The following is a 23,265-nucleotide window of genomic DNA, read 5'->3' on the forward strand; positions in this document are numbered from 1 at the left end:
ACGATTCCCACTTTATTAAAGCATGTTTATGAACCACTGTTAAAAGGTGTTAGTGTTTAATGGAATTTCAAGTTGGGTTACGAGTCGACGAAAACCGCCATGTCTGTCCATACAAATGGATTGCCATGTGGAACGGACGTGCTTTAATTCGACGGACATCCGGGTCGCAACTGTCATGCGGTGGTCACGTGAATTGAAATTCGATGGCAGGTCCAGGCTACAAGATCCTTTTTGAATAGAAGTTTTCGAGTATACGTAACTGACCCTTGAAATATCTCGTGATACACGCGTAATTCCAAAAAACGACACATGCAGTCAAACACCGCTGTGTCGAAGTTGAAGGGACCTACGTTAATACTTCGAGATTCGATCGACACAACCGGAAATGATAATAAATAAGGTGTACGCAGGGACCAAGCTTTTACTTCGAGATAACCATAAGTTCGACACATCAAAGTTCGACACAACCGTGTTTGACTGTATATGCCTTTATCTTTATTTGCCTTTTTTCAAAGTAAACAGAATATTGAGATTTGTTATACGAAACATGAACACAAGCATATATGATTAATAACAAAACAATAAAGAAGTCACATTTCACCACCAATGATTAAATATAATTATCTGGATACAGACATTGAAATATTTACACGATAAGAATTGTTCAGAGTAATCTCTTTCCAAATCATTTGTTAAAGAGTGAGTGAGTGAGTTTGGTTTTACGCCGCTTTTAGCAATATTCCAGCAATATCACGGCGGGGGACACCAGAAATGGGCTTCACACATTGTACCCATGTCGGGAATCGAACCCGGGTCTGCAGCGTGACGAGCGAACGCTTTAACCACTAGGCTACCCGACCGCCCCCATTTGTTAAAGAGTTTTAGCTGTCGTCGAAGGTTTTGTTGACAAAGGCAACTTCAAGGTTGTCTTTTTTCTGCTGCCGTCGCTGGAGAAACATCATGACTGCGACACCGATGATGCAGCCCACAACCAACATGGCTAAAGCAACTCCCACGAATGCCCCTGGATGAAAAAAAGAAGACGGCTGTACGATGATTTTAAAATAAAATACCAAAGACCCGAATCCATGCCGTTACTAGTATTTGGTGTATGTCTGATGTGGTTCCATGTGATGTGGACCTGTGTCACGTGGACATGTGTCATGTGATCCTGTTATCTTGTGATCCTGAGTCATGTGATCCTGTGTCATGTGGACATGTGTCATGTGATCCTGAGTCATGTTGACATGTATCATGTGATTCTGTGTCACGTGGAAATGTGTCATGTGATCCTGTTGTCATGTGATCCAATTTTTGATGTGATCATATTGCTCTGTGCTATGTGTCATGTGGCATATGGTCGTGTGATGTGTCATATGTGTTTTGATTCCCTGTCACGTGGGCCCATGTCATGTGTAATGGGATCATGTGTGATACGTAATGTGATGTGTCATGTAGTCCGAAGTGATGTGTCATGTGATCCTATGTGATGTGATCCTATGTGATGTGTAATGTGATCCTATGTGATGTGATCCTATGTGATGTGTAATGTGATCCTATGTGATGTGTAATGTGATCCTATGTGATGTGTGATCCTATGCGATGTGTGATGTGATCCTATGCGATGTGTCATGTGATCCTATGCGATGTGTGATGTGTGATGTGTGATGTGATTATATGTGATGTGTGATGTGATTTTATGTGATGTGTGATGTGATTATATGTGATGTGTGGGAGCACGTGTGGCCCAGTCGTCTAAGGCACCGCGATTCACTGTGCAGAGTTGCGTCCCTTGGACACGTCAGCAATCTATAATTGTGGGTTCGAATCCCGGGTCGCCCCGAAAATGTTTCTAGGTTTTTCAGCACCATACCCGTGCTCGTGGGTTTCGCCGAAGTGGTAAACATCTGAGACCTGCATCACTTCGGGCTTTCCCCCTACATTAAGCTGACAGACCGCGATATGACTGGAATACTGTTAAAAGCGGCGTTAAACCCAACTCACTTACTCACTAACTATGCGATGTGTCATGAGTGATGTGATTCTATGAGATGTGTGATGTGATCTTATGTGATGAATGATGTGATCCTATGCGATGTGTCAAGTGATCCGATGTGATGTGTCAGCTTGCCTGTCCCACAACACATTTCTTGCATGTCTTTAGAATTTAAACGGGACCATCGTAGTTGTAGAAGTCGTACCTGCGTGGCTCGACGACTTTTGTGGGGATGCGACGTTGGGACAACTGACAGGTGGCTTCGTCGGGTTCTTTCCTGTTGTTTAAAGAAAGAAAACAATTAGTTACAATCACAACTACAGATGACTCTCATAAATTTTGGCAGACTGAATTTATATCTCGATCAAAGGTGTTTTGGTCTCTATTAAGTTGAGGTTGCTTCTGTAAACTTTACATTTATTATGTAAAGTTCAAATTTACACATAATACTTATACACTATCCTATACCAGTTAATGACGTGTTCACCTTGATTCGGTGTCTGGTGTCCAGGGTTTGGCAGTGGTGTCTGGTGTCCAGGGTTTGGCTGTTGTGTCTTTTGTGCAGAGGTTGGCTGTGGTGTCTTTTGTGCAGAGGTTGGCTGTGGCGTCTTTTGTGCAGAGGTTGGCTGTGGTGTCTTTTGTGCAGAAGTTGGCTGTGGTGTCTGCTGTCCAGGGGTTGTGTTTTGTTTGACGGCTGGTGGAGGCGTGGCTCCTAGGACGCCAGAAGGATGACAGTGAGATTATTACAAGGTTTAACAGTCACAGTGACATTTAAAGAAATAGTTTTCAATGCTCATCAATATTACGTCATCAGGAGAGAGAGAGAGAGAGAGAGAGAGAGAGAGAGAGAGAGAGAGAGAGAGAGAGAGAGAGAGAGAGAGCACGAGCACCATATACACGTAATGTCTGTTGTCCTGCGTTTACAAATGATATATCCTTCAACACGAACGTTCAACGCACTAGATTCGAATAAGATGTCATGTCGCTAGAACAAGTAGTTGTTAACTTCCACATTCCACACTCCCCCTCTCCCACATTCCACACTCCCCCACTTCAACATTCCACACACCCCCACTTCTTTGTGTATACTCTACATGCTTGTCCCTCTATCAATAGCCTAATAGTGATATTATACAATGACACATGTTTTCCACACAATCAATAGCCTAATGTTGTTATAAAACACCCGCTTGCCAAACTATCAATAGTCGTATTTGACATAACATCAATAACAATGTGCACGTGAATACTACATAATGCATTATACTTGACAAACTATGAATAAAATAAAATAGCATAATACTGCATAATGCTACATACATGACATACCATCAATAATATACTGTGAAAGGTACATAATGCTATATACATGACACACTATCAATAACGTACTGCCAATACTACATAATGCTGTATACGTGGCATACCATCAATAACATACAGTGAATACTACATAATGCATTAAACATGACATACCATCAATAACATACTGTGAATACTACATAATGCAATAAACATGATATACCATCAATAACATACAGTGAATACTACATAATGCAATAAACATGACATACCATCAATAACATACAGTGAATACTACATAATGCATTAAACATGACATACCATCAATAACATACTGTGAATACTACATAATGCAATAAACATGATATACCATCAATAACATACAGTGAATACTACATAATGCAATAAACATGACATACCATCAATAACATACTGTGAATACTACATAATGCAATAAACATGATATACCATCAATAACATACAGTGAATACTACATAATGCAATAAACATGACATACCATCAATAACATACTGTGAATACTACATAATGCAATAAACATGATATACCATCAATGACATACTGTGAATACTACATAATGCAATAAACATGACATACCAGCAATAACATACTGTGAATACTACATAATGCAATAAACATGACATACCATCAATAACATACAGTGAATACTACATAATGCTGTTTACATGACATACCATTAATAACGTACTGTGAATACTACATAAAGCTATATACACGACATACCATCAATAACATGATGGTGATATTGTACAATGGTTTAGTGTAACATGCTATCTTGCCAGTGCTCGATATCATATATATGTATGTATGTATGTATGTATGTATGTCTGTATGTATGTATGTATGTATGTATGTATGTATGTATGTATGTATGTATGTATGTATGTATGTATGTATGTATGTATGTATGTATGTAGAAAACTAAGACTTCTTACCCTGTGTTGTTGCACTGTAACTTCGCTGTCCTATGCTTTTAGCTGTAAATGTCTGATTCTGGAAGTGATTAAAAAAGAAAATACTCAAATCTTGTTCAAAGCGGGTTCACAGAGAAAGTTTTGAAAGACAGTATTTAAGAAAAACCCAAATAAATCGAGGGTATGTGTAAGTGAGTTGGGTTTTACGCCGCCTTTAGCAATATTCCAGGAATATGGCGGATAACACCAGACATGGGCTTCACACATTGTACCATTGGGATTGATTCCACTATGCAAAGGTATATATGTGGAAATATAGATCAATTAACGCCATATGAAACCTAAAATAATTCATTTCGAAATAAGCATGATAAAACCACTAACAACTGTAAACAGTTACTTGACTTACAACGAAAGCATAATTTTTTTTAACGGATGTTAAATGTATGTTCTTTTCTTACAGAGGTCACTAGTATTATGCGAGATTTGGTTGATTTTGTTTTCACCGTCGGCGTTGATGGTTCCATCTCATCAGATCTGTCACTCCGATTCGAGTACGATACCTCTCAGCGGACAGATCTGAGGATAGACACCTCCATAGATCACGTCAGATGAACCCTGTACGAACTCTCTGATAGCAGTCTAAACGAAGGATGCGTGGCACAATATAAATGAAGGATGCGTGGGTTCTTGAGCCAATCAGATGTCAGCTTCTTAAGCGATTCGGCTCTATTTCTCAACTGACGTAAAACGGAAAATTTCGACTTTACCAAAAGACAACTCACACAGAACAGACCTATCCATTCGATGGTACTCACTTTCGGGTGTGGATGGCTTATAAATTATACACAAAATAATTGCACATTTTGTTCTCATTTACATTCGGAACAGACCTATATATATTCGGTTTTGAGATACAGAAATGCTTCGTTCAGTGTTGAAGCCTGGCACTGATGAGCTGGTTAGAACGTTCACCTGACGTGGTCGTCTGTGGAGATGGCTCGGCTCTGCATGTGGACAGGTATTGTACAGGGGTAAAAGACCTGATTTTTAATGTGTCGTTGATCATGTTATCAACAACTGGCATGGCTTTCCTTACAACAGGCTTGTTGATTCACAGACCTCCCTGAAGTAGCTGGAATATTGCTGTCTAAGGGGAATTTAAAACGTCACCGTCAGCGAATAACCAGTCTAGATTATCCGCCGAAACGGATTCCATTGGACGTAAAAAGGCAACACAGCTGTAAAAATTATATGAATTACTGAAGATCGGTGATGCCAGTGTTCGCTAAAAGGTTAAGCATTGCCTGCTCGACAGGTAGAACCCACGTCTCACACAATGTGCACAAAAAGTACCTGTGTGTTCCCTGACGGCGGCCGGCAAACAAACCAGACAATCAAGTGGTCGATGGACCAGAAAGTCAAGTGACACGAAACGCATTTAAGATTAATTTAAGTACGTGTACTTACGATGCCAACAGTGGGAAGCTGCACTGGGATAACAAACTTCCCTGAAGTGACTGCGGTACGTATAAGTCTGTACGCCGTTATTAACGGTGTCTCTTGGTCAACTGCTCCGGTCAGCACACCTGTAACACAAATATGCTTATCATGAAGTTATCATATGGTATCGTATCGTATATCATATCTTATCTTATCTTGTCATGTAGCATCTGAGGTAACGAAATTGAAACCCTCTCAAATATGAAACAGAAACTACGCGTTTTAAGGACACAAGCCCACATGGATATATATTGATCGACATATGTGTACTGAACACACAAAGTTCAGGGATCATGAATATTTTGAGAGATATTTTTGTAAGTGAAGACTGAGCATACAATTTCATAAAAATATCCCCAAAAGTTTTCATGATCCCTAACTTTTTTGGTTCAGTATTTAAACAATGTACGAAAATAATGGCGGATTTAGTAAAGATATAATGTTTGGGATCTTATATATAGCGGAATCAGCGGAGATGTCACTGTTGAAAACTGTAACCTGTAACTATGTCAGCTTTCAAATGGACAATTTTGCTTCATGTATCATTAATTTATATGCCATGGTTTGGGACATAAAGGTTTACTTTAAGAGGAACATTTCATGAAGCCAGAATACATTTTCGACAAAATTATACCACAAACAGTGCAGGAGAATCATGCACAAGGATCAATGTAAATCACTGAACAATATACAGCCATAAATTCAATCCTTGAAAGTTGTAAAAATGTTTTGAAGGCTTTTTGAGAATGACTGAAACAAACACTTCTAGGCGTGCAGGGACATTTATTTAAAATATTATCGACCGTGACCGCCATGAAACTGGTCTATGTATATTATTAATAATATTAATATTAATGAGCCCACTTGTAAAGCGCTGTGCATTCACGTGTGTGTGTTTGGGGAGGGGGGCTGTTGGTACTTGTAATAAAGTAACTGTATGGTTCAACAATTATCTGCACCCGATTCTTATTTTCTATGTAATCACGTGTTGTCCGTGTGTTGACATTCATTCGTCACCACTCGCCCCTGTCCGTAACCTGCAAAAGGACTCGTACCCCTATCGATGAATACGACAAACCAATCAGAATGCGCATAGGAAAGGTCAAAGAATCTCTCAGGAATATTTTTATATTTTACACATGACTTTCATTTAAAACTATACCCAAGGTACAGTTTAGTGTGTTCAATCAAACTGTATAATACTGTAAGTCCCGATGTGTCCCAAATGGCATTTGGAACGTACATGGTATGTGAGGCAAATGTACGAGAATCATGACGCAACGAGTTGAAAATTCCTTTAGCAATGCTCGTTTGCACGTAGGCGGAACCCAGTCGCAAAGGTGGGCACGAGAGGGGCACGGGTCGCTATTCGGCTTGTCCCGGATTAACACGAGTTGGTCACGAATGTGTTGACATTGTGCCTTGTCTGTGACGATGAAATAACAAACTGCCAGTACATTGTCTTGAATGACAACCCTGCACTTCTTCGTTTTTTTCAGTGCTAGTCCGGACTAATGCCGATGTTGTAGTGCTAGCCCACTGAGATACCATGCCGCAGTTTTACATGACTACCCTACTCTGACACAGTATACTGACTCCGAGCCCACCAGTCCTTGTCTTAGCCCCTTAACGCCGAGCACCAGACAGGGTAACCATCACTTAACGTCTTTTGGTATGACGCGGTCGGGGATTGAAAGCCCGGACCTTCCACACTCCGGGCAGACGCTCTGCCACTAGACCATGGAGACGGTCGTTTTTGTTTATATGAAAATTGTCCTCCGAATGAAGACATCTCGAAGGTTGATACGCGATGTACGTAGTTCGAGCTTGAGGATATGAAGGGGAGACATTGTGTACTGACAGGTATATGGGTAGGAACTGTATGCTCTCCTGGACTTGTAACCACAGAGATGTCAGGACAGACGGGTTTTATAAACTAGTCTACAACGAAAATGTAGCCCCAGCTCTGTTTTCCTTATTTATGATCGGGGTGGTCGGATAGCCTAGTGGTTAAAGCGTTCGCTCGTCACGCCCAGACCCAGGTTCGATTCCGGACATGGGTACAATGTGTGAAGCCCTTTTCTGGTGTCCCCCGCCGTGATATTGCTGGAATATTGCTAAAGGCGGCGTAAAACCATACTCACTCACTCACTTATTTATTATCGATCTGGGGAAGCATTTAGATATGTAAATTGGTAAAGATATACAGCTCATCCAAATATCTTTCATATTTCGCGTAAAACCCAGTTTCATCGTATTTCTATGTGCAGATGATACTGTTCCCCTTGAGACAAGTACCAGTGAACTACAAATGATGTTGAATCTGGTAGTTGTTACTGTAAAACGTCCATTTTAAACCAATATCTTGTATCTATAACGATTATATAAGTATGTTCAATGTCGGATTCTCCCTAGATCTAACACAATCAAGATACATCTTATGTAACATGTTGTTATTGTGTAAAAGTATAACAAATTCACGACTCCTAAACATAACTCATGCAGACAAGACACAATCATAAGCCATGTCTACCGGAACAGTAGGACATGCTTACCCTTTCCGTGAACACCTGGTGTCAGCGGTAATTTAAAGCGGTTCGTTCGTATAAATATCATCACTGCCTTGCCTTTTACGCCTAATGGAATCTGTTTCTGCAGATAATCGAGACTCATCGTTCTCTGGCGTGTCATTTTTACGTTAACACAAGGTCGACACAATCCTGTCTTCATTGAATGTCTTTTGAATGTATTTGATTGCAATTGGGGGATTTGCATTACCCTAAAACCACAACTTATTAAAATCACAGCTTAGTATCAAAATCAGATCTTAGTTCTCGCTACCGCTAAACAAAGTTCTGACGAAATCCCATTTAGGGTCACGTGGGAACGACCTTTCTTCCGACCAATCCTAGAGTCGGCGAAAAGATCGGGAAAGTGACATTCGAAATGTGTTTTCTAATCATGCTATCTCGAAATGGATAACACGGGGTATTCCGAGCGACAGTTGCGTCAAAATCCCCGTCTGTCTCTCGCTTCACAATGGGTTAAAAATTTGAAACGGAAGATGCTTACCGTACTCCGTGAGAAGTACTGCCATACGATTTCGGATACAATACTTTTCGTTTGTTCAGTTTTCAAATTTTCAATCGATATTGTTCAAAGTGTAGTCTGGAATGAAAGCCAGTTTAAAAGCGTGTGCCATAAAGATCGCATTCTGATTGGCTTATGCGGACATTTTGTTTTATTGGTCGGTCAAAGTTCGGTCGTTTTGACGTGATCTGTTATGGGCTATCTGAACAAAATCGGCTATTTCCGGTGAAATTAGGCCTATGAGGTGCCTCGTAGCCATTGTAAACCGGGACTATATTAGGCCACATTACCATTGCGTGATGTAAGCATACTAGCGTGCAGATGACAATAATGAATAGCTTGTCAGAGAAAAAAGAAACTGCTTCTTGTGTGGCAAAAACGACCGTTTGCATATTTAAGTTATGTCACTCATCTAACGTTGAGGATAGTTATGTTAGTTATTTACGCTAATCATTATTCTCCGTCAGGCCACTTTGGACCATGAGCAATTCATATTTGTTTACATCAACATGTTGGAAGTATATTTTCAAAACGTTGTTGTATAGGAATATATATGGAATATATTGAGGATTGATTTTCTCAATAAGTAGCTAAGTATATGTAGGACTCGTGAAAATTAAACAACGATGAAACGTTAACGTGCTAAAAACGTGCCTCCGAAATCGTGTTAGCCTGTTTACTGTTGGGACAGAAAATATCCACACTCACAGCCGAGTCTCATTTGCGATTACTGAAAATGACGGAATTGGGCGAGATTGACCGAAAGCTGGGATGTTCTCAGATATTTGTTCAGCGGTAGCGAGCACTGACATCTGATTTTCTCAGCGGTTCATGGAATTCCGTGCAGCTGCGGATATCCTTAATGGAATGAATACTAGTATTGTCTGTCTCAACAAGCGTGGGCCTTAAAAGTTTCATTTCAAATAATGCTTCTTTGTTTACGCCTCAAGTCTAAATTGACTTACGCGAAAAGTGATCACAGGTCTCACTGGTTTGAAGAACCTTTCCAACCGATGTGTAATTCGAACTCATGGCGCATGTTCTTGCACCTGGGCAGAGGTCGAAGCTGTTGCAAATAAATGCCTGGTTTTTGCACACATCCGCACAACCGAGGGCGTCGCCGACGTTTGTTACACGAAGGCTGTCTGCGAAGTGTGCCACCATATTCGGCCAACGCCGGTACCTGGCTGAACCAAAAAACAACACCCTGTATGAGTAATTGTTACCGAAATGTATGGAAGAAGAAGTGGTTTTGAGTATATTGGTCTGTTAAGAAAATTTCATGCATAATGTCTGGCATTGTTTTCTCGATTAAAAAAAAAGGATGACACATTATTCATAACGTGGAAATATGTGTCCCTTAGGCGTGTCAGGATCCGCTGTTTCACCTTGTAATTGACGTCTACGACCCTTTGAACTGCGATTTTTCTTTCAAATAATTATATTGACGCTGTGGCACTGAAACACGTTTCAAAGCGGCATCAGCACCGATTATAAACCGTGTTCTATCTGTGTCCAAAGTGCCAACATCTACTTCCTGCGTTCCCTCATGAACCTGACGCTGTGTCATAACCGAAGTACTGTTCAAGGCGGCATTAAAAGTGCAGTATTGTTTATCCTTGAAGAGCAGACAACTGGGTTAGAAAAAGTCTTCAGCAACCAATGCTTGACTTAAGAGGCGACGAACGGGATCGGGTGGTCAAGCTCATTCACTTGGTTGATGCATCTCATCGTATCGCTATTGTGTAGATCGATACTCATTATATCATGTCTGGACTCGATTATTTACAGACCACCGTCATTTAGCTTGAATTCTGCTGAGTGCGACTTTAAACAACAAACAAACGACTAAACAAACATTTGAGTTTCGTGCTCTAAGAACATACTGCATACGTGAACTGAACTGAATGAAAGCATCAAACATCAACGATGTTACATAAAAAAAGAAAGTAGGCCCTTGGGGCCCTGTTCACAAAGCGATAATAGTGCTACGACTATCGTATCTCCCATACTTTCACATATAATTAAGACAGCCGTTGCGCTACGATCGCTTTGTGAAACGGGGCCCAGCTCCACAAAGCGACCTGACTACGACTGTTGCATGTCAATGTTAAAGTTTCACAAAGATCGTCTTAGCATTAAGATCGTTTTGTAAAACGGGCCACTATGAAATTACCCAGAACGGGGGCCATGTCAAGGATTGTTCCGACGAAGTAGGCGTTCTGTTTGTCCCAGTGCATGTCCACACGTTGTATTCGGACAGGTGATAGACCTCCCGTCTTGGCGATGACCACAATCACAAGATCTTCCAGAATAGTCTTGTAGTTGAGTAAAAAGTCAACATAGTTCCCTGGGGATGAAAGTAACACACTCGAAATCATTTAGCATCTGTTTTGTTAATGTCAATAAAAGAGACTAAACCCTTTCCACTTTCATCTGAAGCAGTGTCCATTGTACGATTCCCACCTTTTCATAAGTATGTGGTTATGAATCACTATCAATTAGTGATGACATTAGGTTTTTCCCGAAAAGGTGGGCGTATCCGGCCCAACAAGTGGCATCGGTCACAAACACATGCAAAGTCAAGTCAAGCCTTCACCTGAACAAACACATTCAGAGGGAAAGTTACTTTATACAAACAGGGAAAGTGTCATTATACATACAGAGGGAAAGTTATTTTATACATAGAGATGGAAAGTTACTTTATATATTCAGAGGGAAAGCTACTTCATACAAACAGGGAAAGTTTCATTATACATACAGATGGAAAGTTACTTATAACATACAGAGGGAAAGTTACTTTATATATTCAGAAAGAACGTTACTTTATATATACAGAGGGTAAATTACTATATACATACAGGGGGGAAGTTGCTTTGTATATTCAGAGGGAACGTTACTTTATACATACAGGGGGAAACTTACTTCAAACAGAGGGAAAGCTACTTTATACAAACAGGGAAAGTTTCATTATACATACAGAGGGAAAGCTATTTTATACATAGAGATGGAACGTTCCTTAATACATACAGGGGGAAAGCTACTATATACAAACAGGGAAAGTTTCATTATACATACAGAGGGAACTTTACTTTATATATTCAGAAGGAATGTTACGTTAACTTATAAACCTCCGGTGACGTCATCCTGTTGTTCTCCAGTGGGGTTCAATCTCATAAACAGGGACGTTGTAATGTCCCTGGGATTTTATAGGATATTCAAGTCATATTTGCTATATAATGTGTTATAATATCCCATAATATCCTGTGTATTTTATTTAAAAAACTTCCGTTCAGATTGTAACATGTAATGGAATTTAAAATGAAATGACAAATGTTTTCTTTATATTCCCAAGGATCGAACTCGCATCCTTCATATCTGTAGCCCAGTAAGTGTACACTAGGCTAGAGAGGTGTTGATATGCTGCACTGCTTTTTAGAATGTCCTTTTCAAGATCCGTACGCCAGCAACAGATATTTTACGCCCGTTTCTTAAGGTTCATGGAAAGTATGTTCGAAACATAAAAATGTTGATGAACGTAGTTTTAAGGTTCAAAATCGGTAAATAAGGAAGATATAACACTTCCCCTCGGGTTGTTATGATATTTATAACCCTTTCCCTAGGAAAATCCCTTGGGATGCGGGTTTTACAGATCATAACAACCCTCGGACGTGTTTTATCCTATACATACAGAGGGAAAGTTACTTTATATATTCAGAAAGAACGTTACTTTTTATATACACAGGGAACATTACAATATACATACAGGGGGAAAGTTGCTTTGTATATTCAGAGGGAACGTTACTTTATACATACAGGGGAAAACTTACTTCAAACAAACAGAGGGAAAGCTACTTTATACAAACAGGGAAAGTTTCATTTTTCATACAGAGGGAACGTTACTTTATACAAACAGAGGGAACGTTACTTTATATATTCAGAGGGAACGTTACTTTATATATTCAGAAGGAATGTTACTTTATATGTATTCAGAGGGAATATTACTTTACATATTCAGAGAGAATGTTACTTTAACATACAGAGAGAAAGTTACTCTGTATATTCAGAAAGAACGTTACTTTAAATATACAGAGGGAAAATTACTTAAACATACAGAGGAAAAGTTACTTATATATTCAAAGGGAACGTTACTTAAACATACAGAGGGAACGTTACTTAAACATACAGAGGGAAAGTTATTTTATATATTCAGAGGGTAAGTACATGTAACTTTATACACACAGGGGGAAAATTACTTTCTACATATAGAGAGAAAGTTACTTTATACATACAGCGGAAAAGTTTCTTTATACATACAGAGGGAAAGTTGCTTTATACATACAGAGGTAAAGTTACTTTATACACAAAGAGGGAAAGTTACTTTATACTTTCAGAGGGAAAGTTATTTTTAACACACAGAGGGAAAGTTACATCATACATACAGAGGGAAAGTTACTTTATACATACATTTTATACAAGTTAATTTAAACAATACTAAATGCTACTTTTTACACACAGACGAAAGTTACTTTAAACATGCAGCGGGAAAGTTGCTTTACACATACAGAGGATAAGTAACTTACAGAGGGAAAGTTTATTTATGCATACAGAGGGAAGGTTACTTTACACATACAGAGGGGACATTACTTTGTACATGCAAATGGAGAGGTACTTTACACATACAGGGAGAAAGTTCCTTGATACATACATAGGGAAAGTTACTTTATACATACAGAGGGGAAGTTGTTTAAAGATGCAGAGGGGAATATTCTTTATACATACAGAGGGTATGTTACTTTATACATACAGAGAGAAAGTAACTTTATACATACAGAGGGAAAGTTTTGGGGCAAAGGTTACTTTGTTCAAACACATAGGTGAAATTGGGTTTCACGTCGCGTCCACGATTATTGCACTTGTATAGCGCCGTGATCATTTACATGGGGTATTGCAAAGCTTAGCTGGACACACAAGGGTATGTAAATGTACAAGGGGGGGGGGGGGGGGGGGGGTGCACACACATACACATAAAGAACGTCTATCCGCATAACACAACACCTTTATCACGCAGTGCTCAAACATGGATAAAATCGTCCTTGAGAATGCGTCTTTGTACAATACATAGAGTACTTACCTGGGAATGTTATCTCGAAGCTAATCTCATCTTGGTCGGTGTAGCATGGCGAAATGTCAAAGCGACTCAACACTGGGTTTTCTTGATCAAAATTGTAGAAATCATACGACAGAAAATAGTCATCCTACAAAAAAAGATGAAATGCAATAGCTGACTGTCACAAATACATGTTTTTTCTCATATATACTAATTATCATATATTTCCATATAATTTCCCTTAGTTTGTTTCATTCGTATAACCTATACAACATAAAGAAGGTTCATTTGACTTCAATGTCATAGAGAGCGAGTGAGTAAGTTTAGATTAACACCCCTTTATACAGTATTTCCGTGTCAGCTTAACAATTGAGGAAAGCCCCAATGGTGAGGTGAGGTGATGAAAAATTTGATTTAACGTCGTGTTGAAGATTAATGCACTTATATAATGCGCACGTACGTTTTTGTGTTTGCTTGAACGTGTAGAGATTTATTCAGGTTTATAGTGCTAGCCTACAGAGATACGATGCCGCCGTGTAACAAGATCTAGAATACCCTACTCAGACACATTATACTGACTCTGAGCCGACCAGTCCTTGTGTTATCCCCTCATTGCCGATCGCCAGGCAACAACAAGTACGATCTTTTTAAGGTTTTGGGTATGACGAGTCCAGGAGAGAAAGGCCGAAGGGAAGTAATTCTTAAACGTTACCACTTTTGTGAAACCCACGAGTGCGGGTGTGGTGCCGAAAAACCTTGAAATTATTGGTTGCGGCCATGCACACATGTGAGACGCAACTCTGCATAGGGAAGTTCAAGGCCTTAGACGACTGAGCCACCCGTGTCCCTGGGAACTGTGTCGAGGCACAAGTTGTCACAATACTAGCGCCGCAGTGCAACTGGTATGACTATTGTGTTTTGAACTATCTCAACACGTTTGAATTATATACAATGCTGGCAAAGGTCTCACTTGATAAGCGTAAAGGCTATTTTTTACTCACTGCCGAAATTTCAAGCCGTACTGGAGTGTCCACGCTGTCCTGGTTGTTGCCGACGTCGTTGTCGCTAATCCAGTCATTCTAGGGAAATTTAAATGACATAAGTACAGCTTGTTATCACACAGCTAATTGTGACATTATTGGTAGATTTTGTTCGTCTTGAATGTACTGCCACAATGTATACCCTCACCCCAGCTTGATAATGGTGTCAGAATCTACATAGACGCTAAAGGCAATAAACCAGAAGCTGTTATGCATAAGGTTTTACGTTTTCTTATTTTGTATATCATCAAATTCTTTGCATGCCAATAAATGAACACAAAATGTAAATATCAGTTACATCAGTATTATAATGATTCGACCCTAGATTGTTTTCCCGTCCCCAAAACCCCGTGAATTGATGCCGTGCTTGTCTCTGTGAGTAACGGGGTCAGGTGATCAGGCTCGCTGACCTGGTTGATGTCTGTCATCATCTCCAAGTTGCGTACATCGATGCTGATGATGTCATCACTTGATTGTCCGATCCAGATTCGATTGTTTACACACCGTCATCATACTTCTCCCCATATACCGCGACGTTAAACAATGAAAAAAACCCAAACAAACCGTCCCTCACAATACATCAACTCACCGACATGAAATACACTTCGAAGGTTACAGGCATGCCTAGAAGTCCAGCGTCAGCGAAGTCCGTACGGACATTAGTAAAGACGTCACACAAGATCCCACGAGCTGTCCGCTTGTAAACACCACACAAGGTTTTGAATATGACAGGTACATACAACATATTTATATATCATCAATATGCACACACAGCTGATGTGTGTGTTCCTGTTTTTTTCTTTAATGAGCAGTTCCCTTTGGTTTTGTGATACCTGTCTACCGGAATATTTTAGAATCCGACATTCTGATTGGTCCAACGGCGTTATCAAATCTACGTTAGACAATGAATTTGCTATGACCATTTCTCTGTGGAATTAATACCTGTTGGAAACCTTGTCTTTCTCAAACCCAAACAGGAAACCATTCCACATTCTGAATTGTAATAAACGTTACGTAATAGCGCGTTATGGGACATAATCTTTCAGACAGAAAGCAGTAATACTACGAAGTCAGTGATAGAATGTTGATTTGTTTGTAAGAAATATAATTTGCTCCAGAATGTCTGGAAAAGAAGTAATTGTCATGAGGAAAGAATTCGCTAGATAGACAGGATGGCCAAACAGTATGCAATTATTTTAACCTCTAAATATTTCAGACAGGAAGCAGTAATTTTACGACGTCAGTAATAGAATGTTGATGTTCTTTGGTGAAACATATAATTTGTTCTAGAAGAGCCTGAAAAAACTAATTGTCACCAGGAAAGAATTCGTTGGGGATGCTAGATGGCCTGAAAAAAGGCCTGGCAGCTTGAACTGATTGCATCATTGAAAATGTTGAGCCGAAAATGATTATCAATTCAAATATTTTCGATTTAAAGGTGGATTAATTTCCATTAAGAGTTTCGTCATCCTTTTACACGTATGTCAACAAGCTCCAGCGGTGCTCCCAATCGTGAGCATATCTATTGTGTGAGGGATGATGGATACATGGAATTTACGATGGAATTCTGCATGGATGTCTTTGGTTTGCGCTTAAGATTCACTTATGATGTATGTTACATGGATTCTTCTTGCTTTCTCAACAAATCTATTTTAGTTGACAGGGATACTTTGAGATTAACATTTTGCTTAAAACTCGGAACAACCCAAGGTCAAGAGAAGTCAAGAGAACGTGTGATTAATGTTAGAAGCAAATGATTTTGCACCTTAAATAACGCTAACAAGCTCCTGACAGGGTGTATTGTACTACCTGTCCAGAGTAGGCAAATGTAGGATCTAAGTCAAAGAGCTGTTCTGGAGACTTCATCCCGATGGCTTGATGCAAGCGGGAGACATTGACTGTTGCGTCCCACGTTCCGTTCTCAATTGGAACAACAGAGCAGTTCAGGAAGGACTTGTCAATAACGTAGGCAACCCCTGAAAAATATTTCACACAATTTAGCAACTTACTTAAAAACTACATTTCCGAGTATCATCAATCCTTGAAGTATCAAAAACATTTAAAACTCATGTCCGAAAACGTTGATCATCTTACGTAAATCGTAAGTCCCCGAAACGGTTTACAATGAGAATGCAATACTTTTTATCAATATATATTTCATTTCGACATCGCTGTTCTAGTTTTCATAGATTATAACTTGTGTCATTTCGGGGTTTCGTCTCACATTATACATATCCGTCTGTCATAATCCATTAACCTGTATCTATTGTATGTATTTGTATCCAGTACCTGTGTTATAATCGTGTATTTCCGTGACGGCGTCGTAGCTGTAGTAAGGGTAGCTGATTACGTTAGGACGGTTGTCGAAACGGAGGAGTTTGTAGTTGTAGTCGTAATACACCTGAGGAAATAACGTCGTGGCATGGAATGAAGAAACCCTGTTTCTACGGATGATGAGGGAGCATGGCTGATCCATTTATCGAAGGCGACGTGAATCGCCTTGCAGAGGTGCGTTCGTAATAATTAGGCGTGCCAGAAACCTATGCTCGTGGGCTTGAATCCCGGTTGGTCCCAGTCATGTTTTTAGGTTTGTCAGCACCATACCCTTGCTCATGGGTTTCACCAAAGTGCTAAATTTTATATAAAAGCGAGAAACCCGTTCCATTTAAATTCTCTGCTGAAAACAATTGTACGATTCCTAATACCATATGTCAATCTATATGATGCCAAGTGTGTGAGAAAACCGGTGCATCACTTCACCGATGATACGCCATGATACAACTGAAATATTGTTTAAGCGACGTTAAACAACACTCACTCACTCATATAATATGGGTGAGATGTATATATAATTAGCTTCAGCGTATTGGTTTATGAATATTATTTATACATCAGGTCGGTTACCATTGTGTTATGCTTGTATGGACGTTGTTATCTCTATGGACATTTATTTGCTTACATCGGCATTTACGACCATGTTCATATCCTGGTCTATTATCTCCTCCCTGTACTGGTAGTGTGTCTTCAGCTTCGGCATCGCTCGGGTGTGTTTCCGACCGGCACATGCAACGCCTTTTGGAGTCTAGATGAAATTATTATGATGATAGATAAACCACACAAACAAACAGAAGGATAGTCTCTCACTCACTCACTCACTCACTCACTCACTCACTCAGCCACCCACTGTCTCAATCACTCACTCACTCACTCACTCACTCACTCACTCGTGCATGTGCAATAATCTTCAACTCGTCGTTAAACCACATTTCGACTCACATCTACTACTATTGAGGTTTACCATTGTTATGGAAATTAATCAATTATTAAAACCTATTCAACAAAAGCCAATGTTGAATGGGTTTTTTTCTTTTACCTCTAGATTTGTCGGGTCGACAATGTAGCTTTTAAAACCAATATAATCATAAATATGATGGAAGCTTGACATTGCACCCGGGCCAGCAATGGAGTTGTAGCCTTGAACCTCAGCTCTGACAGGAATTTGCATTGTTCCGTCTGCACTTGTCCACGTGGAGACTGAAACATGAAACAGAAATAATTAGCTACAAAACGGAGGAGCCAAATATATATAATATACCTGGATGTATATATGGATGAATATTATCTGTCTTCCCTTGTTTCCTGTGTGAAAAATGCAAAAATGAAAACATATGCACGGCTGTGTGTGTATTGAGGCATAGTTCATTGTGTAATACACATTTCAATATACACGGTTGGCTCAGTCGTCAAAGCCGTGTAAAAACATTTCAATATACACGGTTGGCTCAGTCGTCAAAGCCGTGTAAAAACATTTCAATATGCACGGTTGGCTCAGTCGTCAAAGCCGTGTAAAAACATTTCAATATACACGGTTGGCTCAGTCGTCAAAGCCGTGTAAAAACATTTCAATATGCACGGTTGGCTCAGTCGTCAAAGCCGTGTAAAAACATTTCAATATGCACGGTTGGCTCAGTCGTCAAAGCCGTGTAAAAACATTTCAATATACACGGTTGGCTCAGTCGTCAAAGCCGTGTAAAAACATTTCAATATGCACGGTTGGCTCAGTCGTCAAAGCCGTGTAAAAACATTTCAATATGCACGGTTGGCTCAGTCGTCAAAGCCGTGTAAAAAACATTTCAATATGCACGGTTGGCTCTGTCGTCTAAGCAGCCGCAATTCGCTGTCAAAAGCTGCATCACTTAAGCATGTTCAAAACCAATGTTTTTAAGGTTTGTCAGCACCATATACGTGCACCACCACCACAACCCCACCCCATCCCCAACACCACACAACGTGATGTAACTGGAATACTGTGCAAAGCTGCGTTAAACCCAACTCACTCTCTCAAGTCAAAATACCAAATTTCAAGTGATAACAGCTAGTGTTGATTTTGTCCGTTTAATCAAATATAGACATTCCCGAATGGTTTAGTGTGACCATGGTAACATCCTACGACGTCGACACGACTACATATATTTGAGGTTAAGTAATGGTTATGCTGTAAAGGATACCAAAATGCAATGAACACAGCACACAAAAAAACGGTTTCCGTTTTTCGGTAACCACCCGGAGATGAAAGAACCTCAGAAAAACGACCGAGACATTAACAAAAGTGATAAAAATATGAAGTACATTTATATCAAATAATAGTTAAAGAGACATCACGTCATTATTTGAAAGTACAAAGAATTATGCCCACGAGCTTTTTGTCGCATTTTCATAATTTGCTCACGGGCTTTTGTCTGAAACAGATGTTTGGAATAATTTGGAATTTATCACCCGTTAACCATAGATTGATGTGCACTGGATGCACATATTTCGACATCGATTAATTAAAAAAAAACATGTCTTGAAAACATATGGCACGCACGAACTTTTTCTTGTTTCCATGTTTAGGTATTGTTCAAATGAATGATGAAAATATTACGTGACCTGTTAGATATTAACATAAGTAGGATGTACAAAGTTCCCTCTGGTTAACAATTCTACCTGTTTAAACTCACATTGCAAAAAGAAAACAATAAATGAAATCAAGAACATATCACAGACTTCATGACTTCAACCAAATCTCAGTAGTTATTTCATCCAAGAAACGAGAAACCTGAGACGGTAGAAAGGGAAACACATTCTTCAATGGATTTGGAAATTCATGGATACTGATTGGTCAATCAGGTATCTAATCACTGTAATATCATCTGATTCAAATAGCTGATTTGACAAAGCTCATATCTATAGAGTAGTCTCTCTTTTTCAGTCATTTTCGGTAAGCGTTTTAAAATACTATATATGAAAGATCACAGAATGTTGTAGGTGCGTGTATATGTCATATGCATTTCCTTCAGCACTTGCGAATTTTTCAAAATATGTAAAATCCGAAAGTGGTCCTGTGGTATTGTCAACAGGTATTTTTTTCATGTGTATGTCATTGCACACATGTGACAATGGTGTAAAATCCGGTTTTTGGTCTTGTGGTAGTGCCAACTGGTAATTATACATGTGTATGTATATGGATATTCGGGATAGTAATCGTCCGGGAGGACGGGCTCCGGACTAAAGAGGCCAAGTCTATCGAGGTTTTCCTCTACCTGTTATTTTTACATACCTGAGAAGTAGTAGTCGACGGTGAAGTTGACGCCGAGAAAACCCCAGTACATACACGACTGCCAATGATCACACAGGACACCTCTCACCGATGTCTGCCCCTTGTAAACCTTCAGAGAACAGGTTAAGGCCTTGTACACATGACCTTCTTTAGTAGTCAGTTCAATATTTGTGACCCACAAGGAGAAAAGAACTTATGCTAGGATACAATGATTTAATTGTGCTCTGACGTCATAAAGACGTTTGACGTCAACTTACTTCAGTGAAGATCGCCATGTTTGCGGACTGTACACAAATATCTTATTTTTCTCTCGTTAGCTCGTAATGTAATAAAACATTATTTCAAAACCTTTCAGCATACATGTCTACTTTCAATTCATCAGATATTATGTCTGAAAACAGCAAATATTACATAAACAGTTATAAGTCGGAAAATATGTCCAAATGTTTGATCTCAAGTATCTCTGTAATAAATATGAATTGAAGCTTGTAAGTTGAATTTTTGTGGTCCGAAGATACTGTAGTTTTGAAATAAAATGACAGGTAAAAATGTGATTTTTCATCCATAAGGTACCTTTTCTCATGGTTGGTCACATTTAATTTACAAAACACTGACTATATGATGAAATGTCAGGTAAACCAATGTGGTGTTGATATGACAAAACTCTGGGTTTTGCAGTTATCCTGATTTGTTAAATTAATGGAAAAATTATCCTAAGAAACACAGAACTTGTATCTAGCTAAAACAGCACCTACACAGCAAAAATCTATTATCTTTGGACTTTAGAAGGATTTAAAAAATACATGAAAACGTTTACAAAGATCGGTCGTACAATGAACAGCATTTCATCACTTAAGCAAAACAGTTGTTTCAGGTGAGCTAACGATACATGTAAAGGATCATACCTCCCCGTACTTTTGAGCAAACTTCAGGATGTAACTTGTTGAATAGGTGTGGGTCATGTTGCTGTTGCCAGGCATTTTACCACCGATAAATACATCATCCATGTCCGTAGCTTGGTTCATGACGGTGCAGTTATTGTCTAGAAAACGGAAGAGAATCGTCCACAGAACAACACAAAAACTGTACAAATCAAGTTTCATTCAGAAACCTTACAACCGATAAAAAAACCACACGCTATTATAATCCTTTCAATTCAGCGTAAACGCTATTTCAGATCACGTTATTCAATGCCATCGGAAGCAGGAAACACCTTTGGATTAGAAATGCATTTGGCTTGTTGAACGTACCGGTCACACCATACAGGGAAAATTTGTAAAGCGCCGTCATTTCATGTTCTTTCCAAGAAAACAACGCGTTTCTTCTAGTGATGAAATGCACACCTGCGATCGAAACGTACCACATCTTCATTAACCATTAATGACCTTGTTAACCTAATTAGCCACTGAAATTGTTTTACGGCGCATTTAATAATAATCAAGCTGTGTCCTGAAAATATTCGAACCCGTACAAGGCAAACCAAAGGTTGAGAGAATGAGTAGCTATCCTCACGGACACAGTCAACGCGGTCATACATATTATCCTCAGTATAATAGGATCCTTCGTCTTCCCTGGGATACTGGGATCCTGCCGCCGACCTTCCACGGAAATATTTGTCTCAGAAGACAGTCAGGCCAGTATTATCGTTCCAACTTATGAATATTGCAAACATGACTTATAAATAGAGATTCCTAACATCTAATGTTATCTGGAATAGAAGAATATCCTTTAGTAATCGATTTATTTTCAATATAGCACCAACTTGAAATATATATCAATTGGTTCCATTTTGGTTTTTCTTTCTTTCAAAGGTAAATCTGTACATTCTTATATGCATAGGGATAAATAGTTCCATACAGAATACTTACTTAGGACATGGTAGCTCTCATTCGTGTTCATGTTTATGTACATGTACTCAATCTGTCCGTTCTGTGTGAGTTTCATGGCGGATCGCTGTGAATCTTGATCGAAATATTCCTCCGCAACCACGCTCATGTTCCTATCAATGAGAGCGCCCTCGATGGTGACTTGAAAGGACGGTGGCAGGGCTTGTGGAAGGCGAGGATCTGGAAGATGTTCGTGCAAGACATTAAGATATTTCAGTCATGGACAGAACATAAAGGGGTTCTTTTTACGGATAACCCATGTCTTCTTGAATCATTATTATTATTGTACTGTGCATTATGGTACAACGCCCCGGCATTACTAAAACAAAAAGTAGGAGTTGTATGATAGTATCATGATGTCATATATGAATATCGTGACGTAAAGTTCTCAGATAGTGGTGCAATGCCGTATCACTGAGGTGACCTGTTATGGTGTTGTGGTGTCGTAATGCCATAGTGTTGTGTCGTTGTGTCATGTTATCGCGGCGTGAAATTGGAATGATGTCATATGATATCGCTTTAGCATGTTGGAGCTCTGCGACAGCATGTGGCTTTGTGATGTCATGTTGTAGAATTGCGGCATCATGTAGCTTTGTGATGTCATGTTGTAGATTTGCTAAATCATGTAGCTTTGTGATGTCATGTTGTAGACTTGCTGAATCATGTAGCTTTGTGATATCATGTTGTAGACTTGCTGAATCATGTAGCTTTGTGATGTTAGGTTGTAGAATTGAGGCAACATGTAGCCTTGTGATGTCATGTTGTAGACTTCCTGGATTATGTAGC

General features: G+C 39.4%; 1 protein-coding gene across 1 annotated transcript in view; it reads right to left on the bottom strand.

The window, feature by feature from the left end:
* LOC139480173 (uncharacterized) overlaps window positions 1–23,265 on the bottom strand; it is a 38,979-nt gene continuing 15,714 nt past the window's right edge. The window contains exons 3-19 of the mRNA XM_071263205.1: window positions 22,462–22,659; window positions 21,499–21,635; window positions 20,594–20,702; window positions 18,368–18,528; window positions 17,954–18,076; window positions 17,284–17,395; window positions 16,804–16,970; window positions 15,584–15,691; window positions 14,956–15,033; window positions 13,979–14,102; window positions 11,021–11,194; window positions 9,810–10,031; window positions 5,722–5,840; window positions 4,273–4,330; window positions 2,484–2,708; window positions 2,202–2,273; window positions 1–1,024 (exon numbers count right to left, since the gene is read on the bottom strand). Of these exons, the coding sequence (XP_071119306.1) occupies window positions 882–1,024; window positions 2,202–2,273; window positions 2,484–2,708; window positions 4,273–4,330; window positions 5,722–5,840; window positions 9,810–10,031; window positions 11,021–11,194; window positions 13,979–14,102; window positions 14,956–15,033; window positions 15,584–15,691; window positions 16,804–16,970; window positions 17,284–17,395; window positions 17,954–18,076; window positions 18,368–18,528; window positions 20,594–20,702; window positions 21,499–21,635; window positions 22,462–22,659 (2,330 nt within the window). The 3' untranslated portion in view covers window positions 1–881. The remainder of the gene's footprint in view (window positions 1,025–2,201; window positions 2,274–2,483; window positions 2,709–4,272; window positions 4,331–5,721; window positions 5,841–9,809; window positions 10,032–11,020; window positions 11,195–13,978; window positions 14,103–14,955; window positions 15,034–15,583; window positions 15,692–16,803; window positions 16,971–17,283; window positions 17,396–17,953; window positions 18,077–18,367; window positions 18,529–20,593; window positions 20,703–21,498; window positions 21,636–22,461; window positions 22,660–23,265) is intronic.

Source organism: Haliotis cracherodii, unplaced genomic scaffold (assembly GCF_022045235.1).
Source record: "Haliotis cracherodii isolate W230 unplaced genomic scaffold, xgHalCrac1.p SCAF_4, whole genome shotgun sequence".
Classification (NCBI taxonomy): Eukaryota; Metazoa; Mollusca; class Gastropoda; order Lepetellida; family Haliotidae; genus Haliotis; species Haliotis cracherodii.